General features: G+C 45.9%; 1 protein-coding gene across 2 annotated transcripts; it reads right to left on the bottom strand.

The window, feature by feature from the left end:
• Positions 1-1,413: 1,413 nt before the first annotated feature.
• On the bottom strand, positions 1,414-14,364 carry napbb (N-ethylmaleimide-sensitive factor attachment protein, beta b). Of its 2 annotated transcripts, XM_035424090.1 has the most exons (12): positions 11,240-14,364; positions 9,129-9,208; positions 8,530-8,646; positions 6,936-6,982; positions 5,816-5,893; positions 3,944-3,999; positions 3,643-3,727; positions 3,232-3,336; positions 2,666-2,734; positions 2,227-2,277; positions 1,815-1,929; positions 1,414-1,766 (listed from the first exon to the last, which is right to left on the bottom strand). In XM_035424090.1, exons 1-11 carry the CDS (start codon positions 11,335-11,337, stop codon positions 1,828-1,830), a joined length of 888 nt encoding a protein of 295 aa, XP_035279981.1. In that variant the 5' UTR covers positions 11,338-14,364; the 3' UTR covers positions 1,414-1,766; positions 1,815-1,827. The 2 variants fall into 2 exon arrangements, with proteins under 2 accessions (XP_035279981.1, XP_035279980.1); XM_035424089.1 differs by having other exon boundaries at positions 1,414-1,929.
• Between the last annotated feature and the right edge of the window lie 663 nt (positions 14,365-15,027).

A 15,027-nucleotide genomic window follows, 5' to 3' on the forward strand; every position in this document is an offset into this window, starting at 1 on the left:
GACTATTCATTGACAGGGTGAACCGGACAGAAGCGATATCAATCCAGAGGGACAAAAATTCTGCTTTCTTCAGTGTGCATGAGACCAATTACACAAATACTGTTCAAGAACGGTCACCTGTGTAAAAATCAAACGAGAGGGCGGAGAAACCAGAGCATTAACCAATCACACGCTCCGAATCCACATCCGAGTCACCTGAATATCGATTATGCTTTATGTATATATGATAAATATATATATATATATAAGTTCATACCCATATTCCCTGTACATATTACAGTAACATCTAGTGTACAAGCATGCCGGTAATGCAGATGAGCGAGTGCTTTTAAAATGAAACTCTCTCATAATAACGCGTGGTGCAGTACAGGCTACGGTAACAGCAGTGATATGCTCAGCCGTCACCCCCCACAGCGCAGGTACTCATGAACTAAAGTCTGAAACGAAGCCCTTCTGCTCTCTGTTTAAAAAGAACCACACATATTTCCACCACCCGTTTCCAACCTGCCAATCAAAGTGTGCATGTCATTCACCACCCACAGAACTCCGCCCCCCTGTCTCACCCAGAGGACAGAACTCCGCCCAGCTTCTCCTCCACCACAGGCCAACCTCACAAGCACACACACCACACACACACACTCATACACCTCACACACACCTCACACACTCATACACACACAACTCACACACACCTCACACACTCATACACACACACACACCTCACACACTCATACACACACACACACCTCACACACTCATACACACACACACACCTCACACACACACACACCTCACACTCATACACACACACACACCTCACACACTCATACACACACACACCTCACACACTCATACACACACAACTCACACACTCATACACACACACACACCTCACACACTCACACACACCTCACACTCACACACACACAACTCACACACTCATACACACACCTCAATAACCTTGATGGAGTCGTCACACTGACCAGCAAACACAAGCAAACACGTGCACCCTACAGCTGCGTTTGATATGCAAATGAAAAGATAAAACACCTGAGAACACAATTACAGAAAATAAAAAACATAAGAGCCTGTTCAAAGAACTGTCATAACTGAAAAGATAAATATATATTTTTAAATATATCATTTAAAAAAAGATATCTTGCTTCCACGCTATCTACCGAGAGTACTACACGTCATGCACACCTTACACTTGTACCATATAATGACTATGATATACGTGGGGGGTCAGGACGAACGAGATAGAAACGCTCAACACTACCCAGCTTTCTAGAACCCGCTGGTCTCTACCAGCGTAAAAACCAGTTTCTGAACAAAAGCAACAACCCTGCACTTCAAAAGTCAGGAAGGAAGAGAGAGGAAAACAGAAGAAAAGGACATCCAACAGACAGAGAGGGGAGGCAATAAAGAGGATATAATTTCTGAAGTGCCGGGGGGTATGGAGTATGTAGGTACATCTATTCATATTAATATTCATGTCTATTGCAGCAGTATTAATAAGGGGGTTAGGAGAGCCTGAGAGCGGCTGATGCACAGGAAGAAGAGGGTGGTTGTGGGTAACATGCTGCAATGACCGCAGGACAGAAAGAAGAGGGTGGTTGTGGGTAATGTGCCACAGCGACCGTGGGACAGGAAGAAGAGGGTGGTTGTGGGTAACGTGCGCAGTGACTGCAGGACATTAAGAAGAGGGTGGTTGTGGGTAATGTGCCACAGCGACCGCGGGACAGGAAGAAGAGGGTGGTTGTGGGAAATGTGCCACAGCGACCGTGGGACAGGAAGAAGAGGGTGGTTGTGGACAATGTGGATGCTTCACTTCAGATCTCCCGCGTCACCCTGGATGGTCTTCTTGATGCGCAGTAGCATGGTGGTCAGCCATTGGTCGAGACGGGAGATGGAGTCAAACTCCTTTACCTGGCGCACAAAATAAACAAACACACCCTTAAACGAGTCCTCCAGTCTGGGCAAGAACCACCACAGTAATGTAATGTCATACACTACATGGCCAAAGGTATGTAGACACCTGACATTTTCCTCCTCAGTTATATTTCTTAGCATACACACCTGTCCAGATTTTATTTTACATAGTATCAAGTGAACGTTTTGCTGAAGCTGGTTAAGCAACACAGCAATGCCCCGCCTCGGATCTGAACCTGCAACCTCTCACTCTGACCCAGTTAGAAGAAGAAGAAGATGGAGATGAAGACTTACTGCTTCAGTGAATGCCTCACTGTTCTGCTCTTCATGAGCTTCCAGAAGTTTCTGCAGGGAGAGAAGAGAGAGTAAGGGAGAGGGAGAGGGCGTTCATGCATGTGTGTGTGTGTCTGTGTATGTGTGTGCGCGCGCGCGTCTGCCAGTGTGTGGACACGTGTGTGTGTGTGTGTGTAGTGCTGTAGTGTGTGTGTGTGTGTATAGTGCTGTAGTGTGTGTCTGTGTATGTGTGTGCGCGCGCGCGTCTGCCTGTGTGTGGACACGTGTGTGTGTGTGTGTGTGTGTGTGTATAGTGCTGTAGTGTGTGTGTGTGTGTGTAGTGTGTGTGTGTGTGTGTGTAGTGCTGTAGTGTGTGTGTGTGTGTGTGTGTGTGTGCGTGTGTGAGAGAGGGAGCATATTATATCTGGATGAGAGTGTAATGAAGCCCTAACTCACACACCTTCAGTAGCTTGCATTCCCTCGAGTCGGAAAAGGCGGGAAACATCTCCTCATACTTCTCCACCGCGAGCTGCAGGGAGGCGGGAACAAAACAAACAGCAGCGGTCACACAGACAGAAACACCTCCAGCGTCAGCGCTCACACAGACAGAAACACCTCCAGCGTCAGCGCTGACACAGCCTGCAGCCGGACATCGATAATCTGACAGGACCCGAGAGGCGGCAACACAGGTATTTACAGAGAGCGGTAAAGCACAAGCTTTACACAGGTAACACAGTGTAACACAGGGCAACACAGGCACAGAGTAACACAGTGTAACATACGGTAACACAAGTGACACAGGGCAACACAGGGTAACACAGGCACAGAGTAACACAGGGTAACACAGGCAACACAGGCACAGAGTAACACAGGGTAACACAGGCAACAAGGTAACACAAGGTAACAGGATGACACAGGGTAACACAGGCAACACAGGGTAACACAGGCACAGGGTAACACGGGACAACACAGGGTAACAGAGGCACAGGGTAACACAGGTAACACAAGTGATCAGGTGACACTCACCTTTGCGTTTAATTCGTCCACGATGAAGTGGCAGAGAGTGGCCTTGAAGAAGTACTCCTTGGCGCTGTACTTGAGCAGCGGGTTATCCATGGTGTTGGTCCCCACCTGAACACAAACATTTAAAACACACGAGCGTATTACTGTGCTAAACTGTCCTGGCCTCAATGCACACTTTCTGCTTCAGGTTTTTAGGCGTAAAATTAATTAAACGCACAGACAGATCATCTTCTTTAGGCTCCTGCTATAATGCATGTAGATAAAAGGTCAAACTGAACAGTGGAGGTGGAGGGGGGGAGGACGATGAGGGGGAGGAGAAGAGGGAGGAAGATGGAGAGGAAGAGGAGGGGGAGGAGGAGGGAGGAGGAACAGAAGGAGGAGGAGGAGGAAGATGAGGAGCAGCAGCAGGCTGACCTGCTCGTAGATCTCGACGGCCTTCTGGTACTGCTCCAGCTGGGCGCTGTACGAGGCCACCTTCAGCAGACACTTATTAGCAGAGCTGAGGAACAGAGAGCAGCGTCACACAGTGATACACACACTCTTACACACACACACACGCTGATACACACACACACACACACATATAAACACACAGAAACACACATATACACACACTGAGACCCACACACACACACATCCTGAATGCTACAATGCATACATTAGGGTGACATAACTACATGCCATTCATGACTGACAGCTGCCGGTGACACATTACCTGTTAGACTCCTCCCCCTTGTAGTAATCTGCTGCCTGCTCATAGTGTGCAATCGCCTGAAACACAGCGTTCAGTTAAGAGTACTTAACACAGCGTTCCGTTTAGAGTACTTAACACAGCGTTCAGTTTAGAGTAATTAACACAGCATTCAGTTTAGAGTACATAACACAGCGTTCAGTTTAGAGTACTTAACACAGCATTCCGTTTAGAGTACTTAACACAGCGTTCAGTTTAGAGTACTTAACACAGCGTTCAGTTTAGAGTACTTAACACAGCGTTCAGTTTAGAGTACATAACACAGCGTTCAGTTTAGAGTACTTAACACAGCGTTCCGTTTAGAGTACTTAACACAGCGTTCAGTTTAGAGTACTTAACACAGCGTTCAGTTTAGAGTAATTAACACAGCTTTCAGTTTAGAGTACATAACACAGCGTTCAGTTTAGAGTACTTAACACAGCGTTCAGTTTAGAGTACTTAACACAGCGTTCAGTTTAGAGTACTTAACACAGCGTTCAGTTTAGAGTACTTAACACAGCGTTCAGTTTAGAGTACTTAACACAGCGTTCAGTTTAGAGTACTTAACACAGCATTCAGTTTAGAGTACTTAACACAGCGTTCAGTTTAGAGTATTTCACGCAGCGTTCAGTTTAGAGTACTTAACACAGCGTTCAGTTTAGAGTACTTAACACAGCGTTCAGTTTAGAGTACTTAACACAGCGTTCAGTTTAGAGTACTTAACACAGCGTTCAGTTTAGAGTATTTCACGCAGCGTTCAGTTTAGAGTACTTAACACAGCGTTCAGGTTAGAGAACTTAACACAGCGTTCAGTTTAGAGTATTTCACGCAGCACACAGCTCAGAGTACTTTAACCTCTGAAACAAACACAGCAATGCAGACTGAAGTCCCTTAGCAAATATCACAGCTCAGGATGAGCGCAGGACAGACGCTCAGACTCCAGCGGGGTAAACATCACTGGAGACGCAGGCGATTCAGAGCAGAGAGCGAGCAAATTCGCCCTGCCGTGCTTGTGACAGAAACACCACAGCAGAGATACAACTCATAAACTCTGGTTACACACTCACTCCATACCAGCTCATTAAAGTTTCAAACTGACGCCGCCATGTTGGTGCATAAGACTGCACTGCATGGTATAAATATATAAGCACAGCTTCAGCAAGAGAACCAGCCGGATGCTGGGTGAGCAGTTCATGAGCAGGAAACCCATGAACACTAGAGAAAGGACTGAAGGTGGATACTGCTTCAATGTGCAGGAAGGCTAAATCCCTGTGTTCGTTTTGAGTGCCCCGTCCTGCTTCAGGCCCTCACTCCTCCATCATGAACACATATGTGCCTGAACACGCAAGCGGCGTGTTGCGCAAACAGCGCCCGGGGATAGGGCAGGTCCTGACTGACCCATATACTGACCAATCAGAAGCCAGCTCTGCCAGGTTTTGAAGCTGCAGCCGAAGGTAGCGACTGATCGCAGCAAACATGGTGAAACAGGACAGAACATGTCACTGCCCTTCCCTTCCTGAGTCCAGCTGATCTCTACACAAGAACTTTTCTACAAGAGGCCTGTTTCAGTGAAAACAAAAGAATCCCACCTGACTAAAATCTAAAAAAAAAACCTTTGATTAAGCTTTATTCATTTAGTTTTAATTTAGTTTGACTCCTCTTTTAAAATGGCGGCACTTGCTCCAGCACACCCCAGAGGAGGCTGTGGAGTTACTCTCGTGTCAGCAGTGTCCTCAGGGTTCAGACAATGAGGGCTGTGTATGATTAGGGCCTGCAGACCCAGCTCCTCCTGTTTGTAATGCTGGAAGCCCATCACGCCCAGTACCCACAATGCCCTGCACCCAGGCTCATACAGACCTTCTCGATGTCCACCAGCTCCGACTCGTACACCTCTGCGATTGTGATGTGATGTTTGGCAGCAATAGTGAACCTTCCCTGAAACAGCAGAGAACACCACAGTCTAAAGAGAGCTCAGCTTAAACCAGAGACTAAACCACAGTCTAAACAGAGCTCAGCTTAACCCAGAAACTAAACCACAGTCTAAACAGAACTCAGCTTAAACCAGAGACCAAACCACAGTCTAAACAGAGCTCAGCTTAAACCAGAGACTAAACCACAGTCTAAACAGAGCTCAGCTTAAACCAGAGACTAAACCACAGTCTAAACAGAACTCAGCTTAAACCAGAGACCAAACCAGTCTAAACAGAACTCAGCTTAAACCAGAGACTAAACCACAGTCTAAACAGAGCTCAGCTTAACCCAGAAACTAAACCACAGTCTAAACAGAGCCCCGCTTAAACCAGAGACTAAACCACAGTCTAAACAGAACTCAGCTTAAACCAGAGACCAAACCAGTCTAAACAGAACTCAGCTTAAACCAGAGACTAAGCCACAGTCTAAACAGAGCTCAGCTTAACCCAGAAACTAAACCACAGTCTAAACAGAGCTCAGCTTAAACCAGAGACTAAACCACAGTCTAAACAGAGCTCAGCTTAAACCAGAGACTAAGCTACAGTCTAAACAGAGCTCAGCTTAACCCAGAAACTAAACCACAGTCTAAACAGAGCTCAGCTTAAACCAGAGACTAAACCACAGCCTAACACCCAGCTACACACCCATCAGAGACTACACCTTAGCACAGCCCAATTTAAAGCCACCAGAGACCAAAACTAAACAGGCTTTTCATGCAATGTGCAATTCCCAGCATGCTATTAAAAACAGAGCTGTACATCCATTAGATAAATGATTACCCTGTAAATAGGAGGCTTCTCATGCATACATTCAGAACATCAACATACTGACACAATCACACACACAGACAGACAGACAGACAGACTGACAGACAGAGAGACAGGCAGAGAGACAGGCAGGAAGGCAGGCAGACACAGAGACAGTTCTCCTTTTTGAACAGAAGGACTTTGGTGGCCCTTATCTAGTGTTACAGAGACAGGTCATCACCACCTGCAGTAATGCTTACCATGTCTGTGTATATATCGATGGCTGTGTTTAAACAGTTGATAGCCTCTAGCGTTAGCATTAGGAGAAAGGACGGAAGAGTTAGACAGGGAGGGGGGGGGGGTCACAGAGAGGGTTAGTCAGGAAAGAGAAAGCAGAGCCAGAGAAACACTCAGCGGTTCACCTGAGGCTGAACTCCCTCTGCTTTTCATGACCTTGCTACACGGTAAACAGCGTAATCAAATCCATTTACTACCCGAAGCTCTGTTCACAGCCCCCCCCCTCGCACAGCCTCCTTTCACAATAAGGTTAAAAACACACGCTGCCATGACAACGACGCATCATCCACACAGCAGCCGCAGGAAAACACTTTGGAAATTTCTGCTTGAGTACCAGGAAATGATCAGATCCACTCACACAGCTGGGTATTTTACACTGAGAGAGAGATCCACTCACACAGCTGGGTATTTAACACTGAGAGAGAGATCCACTCACACAACTGGGTATTATACACAGAGAGAGAGATCCACTACACACAACTGGGTATTATACACAGAGAGAGAGATCCACTCACACAGCTGGGTATTTTACACTGAGAGAGAGATCCACTCACACAGCTGGGTATTTTACACTGAGCGAGAGAGATCCACTCACACAGCTGGGTATTTTACACTGAGAGAGAGATCCACTCATACAGCTGGGTATTTTACACTGAGAGAGAGATCCACTCACACAGCTGGGTATTTTACACTGAGAGAGAGATCCACTCACACAGCTGGGTATTTAACACTGAGAGAGAGATCCACTCACACAGCTGGGTATTTAACACAGATAGAGATCCACTCACACTGTGTGCCATGTATTACTTTTTAATGCTTATTCACTTAAAGGCTTTCTCATACTTGTTTTAATTGATCCACAGAGCCAGCAGCAGTGTGTGTGAAGTCACTGGGAGCAGCTGTGCGGTGTTTTAATTCGGGAACAGCAGACTGTCTCTCCTACAGTCACGAAACGCGTATTAAAGATTCAAACACGCGCTATAAATAGCATGAGAATATAAACCATCACGGCATGCATTTTTGTCCTTGCTGATTTAAGAGCTCGCTAACCTGACCTTGGAGCTCTTTAGGGCTAAAGGCCTAAACCTGAGGATTTAAGCCCAACGTCTGCAGTTCAGAGACGCCAAGCCATGTGCACACAGCACACACTCCCCGCAAAATCCCAGCATTCCCTGCAAAATCCCAGCATTCCCTGCAAAATCCCAGCATTCCCTGCACAGCTCTGCTAGTGGGGCATGGAGCCCAGGCCAGCACGTTTACCCCACTCTGTGTAAACGGGGGGAAACAGAGCCGAGAGAACCCTAAAACAAGACCAGGTCAAAACCCAGTATACGGCAGGACCTAACACACTTCATCCAGCCGACCAATGGTGTAACTCCATAACTCGGCCAAACAATGGTGTAACTTCATCACTCAGTCGGTCACTCAGTCACACACATTCGCGTTTGTAGGGCTGGCCCCGCTGTTGCGGTCCAGCCAAAAATAACACGCTGGACGTCATGTCTGGTGAATCCATGCGCGATGATGACCGCATGGAAACGATGACGCCGGTCTCACCTTGAGGATCAGCCTTCTTGTAAGCGTTCCCAGCGTCCACAAAGCTGGTGGCAGAGTCGTGCTTGTTCTGCAGCTGCATGTGCAGCTTGGCCGCCTGACAGAACGCGTTCCCCGCAGCTGCAGCGCAGGAAACACACGTCGCATTACAAACCAGTGCAGTGACTAACAGTCACTGGGAAAAAAAAACAAAAAAACAAACGGTCAAATATCAGAGCTGCAATAAACCTGCAGCTCACGGTTGGGAAATAAAATGCCCTGCATTCATATTACAGCTCAGATATTACTGAATATTAATTTCACTGTGTTTATATGCAAACTTCCAATCTACTGCAGCCCAACAGCACCACAGCCCAAAAGCATTACTCTGAAGAACCATGGAGCAATGTTAGTCACACGCACTCACTCACTCACACACACACACTCACACACACATTCACACACACACAGGCACGCACTCACACGTACACACACACGCATGCACTTACACTCACTCACTCACTCACACACACACACGCGCGCGCGCAAGCACGCACGCACGCACACACACACACAAACACGCACGCACGCACACACACACATGCACACACGCACACACGTACCGCTCCAGTTCTTGGCCATCTTAAACATGTTGGCAGCCCTGGCGTACATGTCACATGCTTCCTCTACCTTGTGGTTCCCCCTGGCAGGACAGAGGGGGAGAGAGGAGCAGAGAGGGGACAGACAGGCAGAAGAAGCTGCTGAACAAAAGCAGTGCTTAGTGATTAGTGTGCTCGTGGTGTACCCGTCATAGCTACACGTCTGATGTACATCCATCACATGACATTTTAGACACGCTGACACATACTCCTGTAGCTGTCAATAACAAACTGTTTTATCGGGGGGGGGGGGGGGGGGACACCCTCATTCCTGGGAGTCCTGCGACGAATAGGTATGTGTGTGTGTGGGGGGGGGGGGGCTGTGGGCTAAGCGACACTCCAACACTACCGTAACCCCCACAGAGAGATCAGCCAGAGCCGGTAACATCCTCACCATAAACGTCACCATTCCGTTTCCTAGGTCACGCAGCCCATGGTGACCTCGTTTGTTCATGGTAGACCCCCCAGGGAAGTGACACCCCCCCCCCCCCCCCCCCCCCCCCCCCCCCGTGGCTGAATGACTAAAGCATGTGCTACACCTGAGCATTCATTAATTCAGCCGTAGATGGCAGCACATCAGTGGCTGGGTTACTCACAGAACTGCGTGTTTTAAATGCGGGGCATGTCAGAAAATGCAACGGCTTTTTCCACTGTGTGGAGGCCGAGGCTCGATGCCAACGATAAAGTATGGCCAAAATATACTGGGATTCAATCAACAGTTACTACTTAGAAATTGACAGATAAATTAGTATTAACAACAACATAACGCACAGATATGGCAATGCAATTATAGTTCCACAGGAAAGTATTTCCCTTCATTTAAAAAATGACAGAAGGAAATCACTTGTTGCCCTGACATGTAGGCAAAAGTCCAAAGTGAAGTTGACAGACATGCACTGAGTTGGCATTATATTTCCCCAGTGCAGTTATGAACCAAAACATTATACAACCAACATTGGTGAATTGAAAAAAGATGCACTATGCAAGAGATCAATCGTCGTCAGTCAATTTAACCGAGACAACTTATGAATAGTTAACTGGTGAGACCGATTTACGGCCACATAACTGCATGCCAACGACGGAACATAAACCTAAACTATACGGTAACCCTATACAATATACGACTATTCACATAGTCCATAAATGTGTAACCGTATACACATTTGCAGCTTACAAGCTATACACGCATACGTGCAAAGCTAACGTTGCATTTACATAACTTGGATGCTGTAGGTTTGTCAGAATGCAATTTCTAGGTCACTGGCGGTGCTTCTACATAATTCATTGGTAATAAGCCGTCGTCAGTTAAACAGCAAACTAAAAAATTAAGCGAACAATTCTCGCGGGTCTCGTTGATGGCACGTCGGTTGTGAAAAACCTCACCGGTTTGGTATTTTGAGACTCGCTGCTCCTCATAGTAGAAGCTAACGTTAGCTATACTAGTAGCTGCAATATAACGAATGTCAGTATCGGTAAGACAGCGACAGTTTGGCAAGATAAATTACGCTCTCAATCACGCAGGGTAGTATTAGACAGCTATACCGTGCGTCTCTTCAAATTGGCCTAAGTATGTATATGGACAAAATGCAGTTATCTCCTATGCCGATTGACAACAATGGCACGTCTGACCAGCTAACCAGCTAATAATGCTCATCAAGAGCCAACGATAGCTAGAAAATAAAATGCAAAAACGTTATGGTTTCATGTCCGGGGATAAGATAGGCTTCAAATCACTGGATGCATCAGTCGTGACTTGTCATTAGCTTGCTACTGTAGCAACCTTAACACCCATTTTCATGTAGCGGTCCCACCACACATATGATTTTGCAATCCCACAAGCTAGCTAATTGACGCTAGCTTATACCCACGCACTACAGCTAGTCAACGTATTCATTTCCGATATAGCTACTTCGACATGCAGTTTGCAAAGTGAAAATAACGTCTGCTAACTGCAACTGATATTGCTAACTACCATACAGTATATTTTAAGCATTTCAATCTTCTGACAAACTGCCTACCCTACTCGCTAGCCAACCACATAGCTATATAGGAGCTAGCTAGCTAGCTAATCTTACCCAAACATTCCTCCCAAAAACGAGCCTGAGGACTTCACTTTCTTATCTGCATCAGCCATAAGCTGAACTGCTTCTTTCTCTTTGCCGGAGTTGTCCATTTTTTGTTTATCAGAAACCACCGAAAAGTAGAAAGCCAAAAAATAAATACTACTAGCTATCAGCACTGTTTCCACGGCTCCACATCAGCCTAGTGTTGACACAGGATTAGCCACCGCCGATGGTTGCATCCTGCGTAGGCGGGCAAGCGGTCACAATAGGCTCGTGGGATTTGAAGTCAGTAGCTCTGTCAATGTGTCGCAGTGTGACAGAAATAGAACTTCAACTCCCATGACTACAACAGTCAGATTAAAACACCTGCCTGTAGTGACAACGTTGTTTATTCGGGTTTGATCATAGGCAATGGTGTTTTCGCTGGCATATTGACAAACAAGTTTGTTTATGTTGTCTGAATTTTCTTTCTTACTGTAGTTTTCAAGAATGAGGTCGTGTACTTGTTTCACTAGCTAATATTGACGTGTTGTGCAATTATTCGTTCAGTAACTGGGGTAACTTCGAAAAATACGGGGGATTGTCGCTTCAAGGTATATTTAAGCGTAGTCATCCTCTTTGGTCATCAATACCACTAACTCAGAGGCTATACGTACCGTAATTCCTAGATTATTTGCCCACTGGTAAGCATCGTTGTTTCCCAGTGGTATGAACATGAGGTTTGAAAATCTCTGCATATTCTTCAACCCTAGTTCTGGACCTTAGTCTGCTGGTTTATCCTGTTAAATCAACACTTTATTTTCCTTTTAAATCAGCCGATTACACTCACCAAACTTAGTTTTGGGACAGAGATAGTTACCGCATTTTAAAGCGGAAAACAGAAAGCGGAACACCTGCGGTATTCCAACAGCAGGGATGTGCATCATACGGCCGAAGTGTAATTATCCCCAAGGTACAAGATAACCTTTTTTCCCCTTATCACAAATAGTGTCTTTCTGGGAATTGTTTTCTGCATTTTAACCCCAGATGGGTAGCCCTGTTAACATCTTAACAATCATGTTAACAATCTTTTATTGGCTTCTGTCACATTACAGACAAAATACTATATTCCCGTATGCACATCCTTACATATCAGCGAACTAGATCAGAGCTTATAAACACAATGGACTCTCTTTTTTATCCATTAATTTCCAAGTGCCTTCATGCAACTGCACAGTGCACACTAGGTGGTAGTCACCATCACCAGCATAGCCAGCCAGACATGTTCTCTTCAGGGAAGCGCACATACTGTAGCGCTGAAAAAACATGGCTGAACACTGAATTTATTTTTCATTTCTTTCACGATGTTTTTCTATTGGACGCGCATTTTATGCATAATGATGTAGGTTCCACGCGACCTTTTATACTGGACGTCACTCTTTCAAGCCATCCCCGCACTCCCCACAAAATACATCAGAAATGCATCAGCAATAATTAGTTTAATTTCTGCCACTCTTAAGTGTCCCCCCGATCTCAGGGGGCAGGAGTTAGTCACGCATGCACAGTTTAAGTACGCAGCCCGGGGCGGGAGCATGTTTATACAGACAGTGTAGCCAACCAGACACAACTTCTGCAACAGAATCAAGTCTCACTCGCTTTGCAGTGCTCTATGTGAAGTAACGCTACAGGCAGGTTTAGATAAAATAAAATACAAGACAGTACATGATATCTCATTGTGACAAATTAACAACCCCAAGGTCCCAAGCTTTGCATTGTTACTGACAGAATTGTTTAGTGGAAGATGAGTAGAGGTATGTTTGTTCAGACACAGAGAAAGAAAAAAAAAAAAACCTTGGCGTTGGTCTGTAGAGCTTTTCACTTTTCTGTTAAGACAGTGAAATAACCAGCATTCAAGTACAATTATGAAGTTCATTTAAAAAAAAGTTTAAAACAGTTTTTAAAAAAAAACTAATATTTAACAGGGTTCGGGTTCAATTCCATTTCAATTCAGTCAATTACCTGAAATTTAATTAATGAACAGGAAAAATCCCCACCAGACAAATATGGACATTTTTCCAAATTGTGAACTCCCAATTTCAATACATTCCCTCAGCTGACTGAGCTGAAATGAAGCTCAACCCCCACCCTGATATTAAGTCATATTCTGAAGCAACAGCAAAATAAGAATCTTCCCAGGCCACTGGGGCCAATATACCCATAATGCCCTTTGTCCTCCACCTCCATGATCAAACAGAATTTTTTTTTGTTTTTCATTTTCTTTTTTGTCTTTGTTTCGCGCGCGTTGGTACATTCCAGCGCACTGCTGGGCCCACAGGAGCCGGGCACACGCCTGAGCGCCCGCAGCGCTTGGCACGGTCTGTCCGGGGATAAACGGGTGCCGTCCACACCGGCTCGGCCTCTCCGCGGTCCCGGCCGCGAACTCGAGGTTCCGATCGCAAAGCTGTAATCTGACTGAAGCTAAAGAACGGGACGGGAGAAACTAACTATGATACCTGTCACGATTAGACACTGGCTACTAATACTAGATACATCCAGAGTGAGCCTGGAAAACTGCCAGATGCATTTCTAGTTTCTGTTTGGCGTCTTTAATGACTACAGGGATTCATACGAAAATAAGATCACTGCTATTGTACGCCTAATCATAGCTCCATACAGCATGAAAGACTATTGCCTACGCAATAAGAGTCAATGTTATTCAAGCTATTTTTAAGATAATGCTGGCTTGCGTGAAGCTAGTTGTGCTGTGACCAGAGGTCGACTTTCAATTTGTGTATGTTAATTGATACAAGCCATTTGAAAATCAGTTGTGAAAGTGTTTAAAAAGTTGTTTTACCCTGAAGGCCAGAATTCTGACATGATGTCAGATCTGACCGAACCAGGAATCCCGAGCTGGAAGGCTGTTCCATGGGATGTTTCCCAGTCGGATGCTCGTAAGACTTGGCCAGATGCCTGGAATGCATGGAAAGACTGACGGCAGTCTACCTGTGGTACGCACGGTCACACTGGTCCTTCTAAACCAGGGCTCTCTAGAGTGAAATTGGCACAGCTGAGGTAAGGTCAACATTGGCTTTTATCGTCCACATTCGCTTGTGGCACAGTGCCCATAAGACACAGGACCCCCCCCACCCCACCCCACCCCACCCCACCCCCGCCCCGGGACCTTACAGCTAAAACAGTTAAAATAAATAACGGAAATACACAAACTGAGACGCTATCGCTAATTGGCTAAATAAAAGTTAAGATCGAAATACCATGGCAGCATTGGTTTACAGACCTGCAGTCTAGCTCTAACCTTCTGGGCTTAAACCCCTAATCCCACGCTTGTTGCACGGCAACAGGAGGATTTAAGAGCTCGAGTAGCGCGAGTCGTTGTTTGTTTGCTTGAACTCGACCCGCACAAGGACGCGTGCGATGTGATTGGCTCGTTCAAGCGCAGGCGGCTCAGACAGCGCTTGGGTTAGCCTCCAAAGCTCTAAGCTAAGAAACTCTAACAGTCTACAGCTCCACTGCACATAATCACACCTCACACAGTCACAGGGACATGGGTGTGTGCGTCGGGTGTGTGCCAGACTTGGGTAGAATCACCCTTTAGACACCGGTAAAATTCTGCACCATTTGAACAGAAACCGTTATTTTAAAACATTCCAAATTCTTCTCTTGAATTTACATTGTTATCTGACAAGTTTTTTCCAAAATGTCACTAAAAGCATGCTTGGAGTGTTGTTTTTTTTACCACTGTCTAAAGAGTTAAAAAGTAATTCAAGTACAGATGTGCCCAGGGTCTGGAAGGTGTGCGTTAG

Source organism: Anguilla anguilla, chromosome 6, assembly GCF_013347855.1.
Source record: "Anguilla anguilla isolate fAngAng1 chromosome 6, fAngAng1.pri, whole genome shotgun sequence".
Taxonomy (NCBI): Eukaryota; Metazoa; Chordata; class Actinopteri; order Anguilliformes; family Anguillidae; genus Anguilla; species Anguilla anguilla.

What these genes read in the sequence shown, in the direction of transcription:
- napbb (XM_035424090.1), bottom strand. Translation starts at nt 11,337, where the DNA reads ATGGACAACTCCGGCAAAGAGAAAGAAGCAGTTCAGCTTATGGCTGAT. An exon ending in AGCTGGTGGACATCGAGAAG is followed by an intron (nt 4,000 to 5,815) that starts GTCTGTATGAGC and finishes GCTGTGTTTCAG; the next exon opens with GCGATTGCACACTATGAGCA. An exon ending in TGGACGAATTAAACGCAAAG is followed by an intron (nt 2,735 to 3,231) that starts GTGAGTGTCACC and finishes GCCTCCCTGCAG; the next exon opens with CTCGCGGTGGAGAAGTATGA.